A 5,177-nucleotide genomic window follows, 5' to 3' on the forward strand; every position below is an offset into this window, starting at 1 on the left:
CAGATCTCACCAATTCTAAATCATGTGACCCTAGCCACAAAGGGCAAGAAGACCTCCTCCAAGACCTCAAGCCTTGAAGGGGCTAGAATTAGGCTCAGCTAGTAGAGCAATTGTCTAGCTGTTTAAGGCCCTGGGTGCAGTCCCAGCACAAAAGATTTTCATCTGTAATATTTCCCAAAGCTAGATAGTAGGCATACTAACAATCTGTGTTTTTCCCCTTTCTTCTCACCAAGCTGAAGCTGGGAGGTTCCCTGAGCCCAGGGACAGTGAGTAGCTGAAGACTCTGACACTATACACAGAAGGGACCAAGGAGCACCCCACAGGGCTGGAGGGACACAGAGCAGGCACATACAATGACATCTAGGACTGCCAAGATTTCAACATGGTCATTGTGAAAGATGGGGGTGGGGAGGCTGTACTTTTCTCTGGGCTTTAAAGAAAGGCAGAGAGAGGGGCCACATCCCTGGCAGAAGCCACTACAAAGATCAGAGCCTGGGGCTAAGCTGAGTTTTAGAAGAAGGCATCTTAGTCATACAGGTTCTTAGGAATCAGTCCTTCCTCCTGCCTCCATTTTGCCAGCATCAGAAAGGAAGGGCTACTGAACCATCCCACTCAGGCCTGAGATACCAAGGCAGGGGAGGGGCTGGCCATATTTTTCCTTGCTGCTGCTTAGGGACCAGGGACACAAAAGTACAAGCAATGGCAGTCTGAGTTTCTCAAACAGTGTCTGTCAGCTAAAAGGGAGTGCTGAGCTGTACCCTCAGGTTGATCATGGGTCAGCCTTTGTCCAAAGAGATGGCCATTCTCCATGTGTAAGATATTCCAGAACACCCCTGCCCTGCCCTGTCCACTCCTCCCAAGACAGCTACCAAGGACAGTAAGATAGGTAAGGACTTTCCTGAAACTGTGCACCATTTTCTTTGTTATCTCTGTCTGATGTCTGTCTTTGTGTCTCTCTCTCCTTGCTTTATTTTAAAGAAATAGAATCTATGTTGCTATAGCTGGTCTCAAACTCATTATGTAGCCCAAGCAAGTCTACAACTCACTAAATAGCCCAAACTCTCCTCAAACTCACTATGTAAATCAGACTTTGAATTTATGGCAATCCTCCTGCCTTTGCCTCCCAAGTGCTGGGATTCCAGGTGTACAGTGACTGCCACAACTGGCTTCTAATCCAGGTTCATTCATTTTGGGGAATAAGCCCTGCAGGTTCTATGAAAGATATATGGGTCTCCTTGGCTACCCCAAAGGTCAGGCCTTGGATGGAATCCCTGAGGAAAACACATACTTTTGGTCTGTTTCTTCAACTCAGTGGAGGGATCTGGTTTTCCTCTGTGGTTTGTGGGAGAGGTAGAGATCAAATCTAGGGTCTTTTACATGCTGGGCAAGCACTCCACTCTGAGTTCCATAGCCAGCCCGAGGGATGTTTTAACTATGCCCTCCAAAGGATGAGAAGTAAAGAACCACTTTCCAGTCTTGGGTCCACAAAGCCCGTCTGCAATAAGGAAGAGGAACAAAGAAAGCAATAACTCTCCAAAGCCAGTTGGTGTGGGTGGACCCTGGAGTCAGCGAGAAGTGAGAAAGGCCTTGGCCTTCTTGGCCCAACTCCAACATTTCTGATAAGGAACTCACATCCAGCCCCTTGTCTGATTCGGCCTCTTCTCTGGTAAAGTCAGGGGTCACCCTGGTCATCCCTCTGCTGTTGTGTGTATTCGAGATTCTGCTCCTGCCTAGGCCGTATCTCCTGAGCTTAGGTTCCTTCTTTAGGGAGAGCTTTTAGCTCAATTGTCCTTTTCCTTAACCTTTTTATACCTAGAGGTAGTCATACTCCTGACAGTCACCAAATCAACCCAGACTTTCCTCGTAGTTAAGGGCCTTAGGCTCAGAGGGCTGTGACCCAGCCTTCTCATCTGGAGAGCCAGGTTACCCTCCTTATGGAGACTCTGCCTTCCAGGGAGGTCTGACTCATCCCTCACTTTCATCATCCCTCACTTTCGGGTGCTTTCCAGCATGTTTCCCTAGCAACTCCAGCAAGCAGAGCTGAGGGAGCCAGGGTTCTTGGCCCTGATAGCACAGTCCACATACCTGTTACCAGGTTGGCAGGTAGTCCAGGAAGGGTCAGGGAATACACAAGTGACCCCTAGAATCTGATAAAACATTTCCACCAGCACCATCCACCCCTCTCCTTTTTAATTCATGGTACTGAAGAGACTCGAGTGTTTTAACAAACATATTTATTAGAAAAGTAAAAATATTGCATAGGTCTTAATACTTGAACATCAAGTGTATTCATGAACCGTGAGTATCTTCATGTAAACAGTTCTAGATGGAAGACCCTGGTGGTACCCCCTCTGGGGGAGGGGTTCCAGCCCTCCCACCCACCCCCCCCCTCAGCCCTATCCCCTCACAGTTCAGTCCTCCAGTCCATGGCAGGGGATGGGCTGGACAAAGCTTCCAGGTGTTACCTTTTTCAAGTGTCAAAGATCCACCCCTTCCTACTCTTACATTCACGCTGAAAGATAGCTGCCTCAAACAGGTCAGTAGTGAAGCTCCCATCCCCCAAAAAACAAAAGATACAAAACAAACGACAAACACACTTGGTCCTTTCAGACCATGAGATACATGAACTATCTCCAAGACCTCCCCCCTCCCTCAGCACACAACCCCGGCAGAGGCCAGCGCAGACCAGCTGCCCTTTTGGCTCTGCCACACTACTGTTGTTGTAACTGTCAGTAATAATAATAATAATAATATAAAAGGTACATGCTACATACACATCCAGCCGGAAGCCTGTGTGGCCCCTAAGCCTTTGTTTCATGCTACAGTACTAAGAGCATGTGCCCCAGCAGGGAGCCATCTGCACACAACCTAGCCACCTTCCTTGATACTCCCATCTCCCACCTGGCCCTGCGACCCTCAGGTGGCTATTGTCAGCTTTTTAACACAGGCATCAGTCCTTGCCTGCAGGTCTCCACCACAAAACTTTTCTGTCTCCACTCTGGGGGAATTGCGAGCCCCCCAGGACGAAGTTCAACACTCTTCAATGAGCAGCTGTTCGGAGCTGTAGAGTTTCTTCTTGATAACTCTGAAGCCGGTGCTCAGCGTCAGGGACTGGCTGTAGCCAGGGACCAAGGAAGAGTTGGCAGAACTCAACAGCCCCTGGATCTTGGGCCAGAGGCGAGAATCCAGGCGCAGCACCAGGGTCAACTGAAAGGTGGGCACTAGGCTGGGGTCGAGGGCCAGCTGAGCCACGCTGTGGCAGCTCTTGCCTTGCTCCACACAGACGTCCAGCAGTGCCCCCCGCAGGCCGCACGGCTCGCTGTACGCCAGGCGCAGGAGTTCCTTGCCCACCTGGCTCACCAGCTGGCTTGGCATCAGCAGGCGCGCAGGGCGCCGCGAGCCCAATCTCGCATGGGACAGGCTCTCCTGCAGCAGCTGCATCAGGTTGGCACACAGATGCTCATCCTCGGGGTCGCTGAGCAGCTCAAAGTCGGGCAGGGACACCCCATCCAGGTATGAGGAATCTGGAATAGAGAACACAGGGGATGGTATTAGAGAGGCTTCCACAGGAGCTGGGGAGGTGCAGTTTTGATTAAAAAACAAACAAACAAACAAACAAACAAAAAAGCGTTCCTTCCCACTCCGTGCCTCAGTTTCTCCGTCCCACACTCGTGCCTTCTAACCTCAGAGTAATCTGGTTCTCGTGCTAGGGTGGGAAGCCAAAGTGGCTTTGATCACAGTTCGGTTTGTCCCCCGGGCCCCTGGAGTGGTGTACGGCACCCGCTCACTGCTCACCTTCCTCCGGTCCGAAGCCACTGTTGCTGCTGTCCAGGGACTCACAGTCCGAGCTCTCCAGGCTCGCGCAGCGGTCAAGGCCCTCTTCTCGGGCCGCAGACCCCCAGGCGGAGCGTGGCGGCCGAACAGTGGCAGGAGTTCCGGACGAGGACGAAGTGGAAGAGGTGGACGAGAAACGATCCCAAAGGCTAGGCATGGCGAGGTCAGACGCCAGGACGCTGGCTGCTGAGGTTCGGGTGAGGGAGCGCAGAAGACGCTGTAAGAGAAGAGGGACGACAAGGACCCCGCGTCAGTGTCGGCGTTGCACAGGACTGAGAGTGCCAGAGCCCCAACAAGTGAGGTCGGCCCCCGACGAGATATGCACAACCGCGAAGGACACTCACCAACTAGCGCGGTCAGCGAGGACTGTGGACAAGCGCGCCCTGCCTCTCGAAGGGTGAGCGAACTGGTGCCAACCCCGGATCACTGCCCGGGCCTGTCCCTTAGAACCCTCTCGCACCTCCCCCTGCCCGCTGCGATCCCTAGCACCAGCGCGCAGCAGCCTATAAGGGCTCTCGCGGTGAGGCCACTCCCCCTTCATGCTACAGCCCAATCGAGACCCGGGAGTGTGGCTCACCACAGCCTATGGGTTCTGGGCTCACGTTCGCAACGTTCTCTCCTGCCTGGTGACAGCGGACTGGCCCCGCCCCCACGGAGCCCCAGAACGCTCCCGGCCGTATCCCCCCCCCCCGCCACTTAGCCGCGGCCACACCCCCTTTCTGGAAGGGAACGGAGGCGGCTTTCAGCAGCTGCCAAGGTCCCTGAGGGCGCTCGCGGCAGGGGAGGATTAAGGAAAGACTTGTTTATTATAGGGTCGCGTTGCTGGGGGAGGGGACAGCCTGTGGCTGCTCTGGGACGGAGGGTTAGGGGACCTGGAGCGGCGATGAACAGGGGAGACAGGTAACCCCAGAATCTGGAAGTCCAAGAGCCAAGGGCAGTACCGGGCACACAAGTGGATCCCCCGTGGGACCGTGGCGGGGCAGCAGATGTTACCCCACTGTCCAGCGAGCATGGATACCGCGCTGTCTCTGCTGGCGACACACGATGTACTTTTGGTGATAGGTCCAAAGACAAGGCAACTCAGGGTCTGGCGGCCCCCAGGTACCCCATCAGTCTTCCTGTTACTCTACAGCTCCGGGGGATGGGGTTTATGAGGACATCAGTGCTCTCCCGTGTGAGGTTGTCCCCAAGCAGGGGGTTTGGGTAGGGCTTAGAGTTCACGGACTCGGATTCAACAGCGCTTGATCTTCGACCAGGGGAACAAGGATTCACATCAAACCTACACAATGACCCACCCACAGGACTTCGGGACCGAACACTGCCGGGCCAGTGCTTCTCCAGCT

General features: G+C 53.8%; 1 protein-coding gene across 1 annotated transcript; it reads right to left on the reverse strand.

Annotated features, from left to right (window-relative positions):
• Positions 1 to 2,389: 2,389 nt before the first annotated feature.
• On the reverse strand, positions 2,390 to 4,341 carry Ddit4 (DNA damage inducible transcript 4). Its single transcript, XM_051186740.1, has 3 exons — positions 4,179 to 4,341; positions 3,796 to 4,051; positions 2,390 to 3,524 (listed from the first exon to the last, which is right to left on the reverse strand). The coding sequence occupies exons 2-3, from the start codon at positions 3,989 to 3,991 to the stop codon at positions 3,031 to 3,033; spliced, it is 690 nt and encodes a 229-aa protein (XP_051042697.1). The 5' UTR covers positions 3,992 to 4,051; positions 4,179 to 4,341; the 3' UTR covers positions 2,390 to 3,030.
• Between the last annotated feature and the right edge of the window lie 836 nt (positions 4,342 to 5,177).

The sequence above is a fragment of the Phodopus roborovskii genome, unplaced genomic scaffold, assembly GCF_943737965.1.
Source record: "Phodopus roborovskii unplaced genomic scaffold, PHOROB, whole genome shotgun sequence".
In the NCBI taxonomy this organism is placed as follows: Eukaryota; Metazoa; Chordata; class Mammalia; order Rodentia; family Cricetidae; genus Phodopus; species Phodopus roborovskii.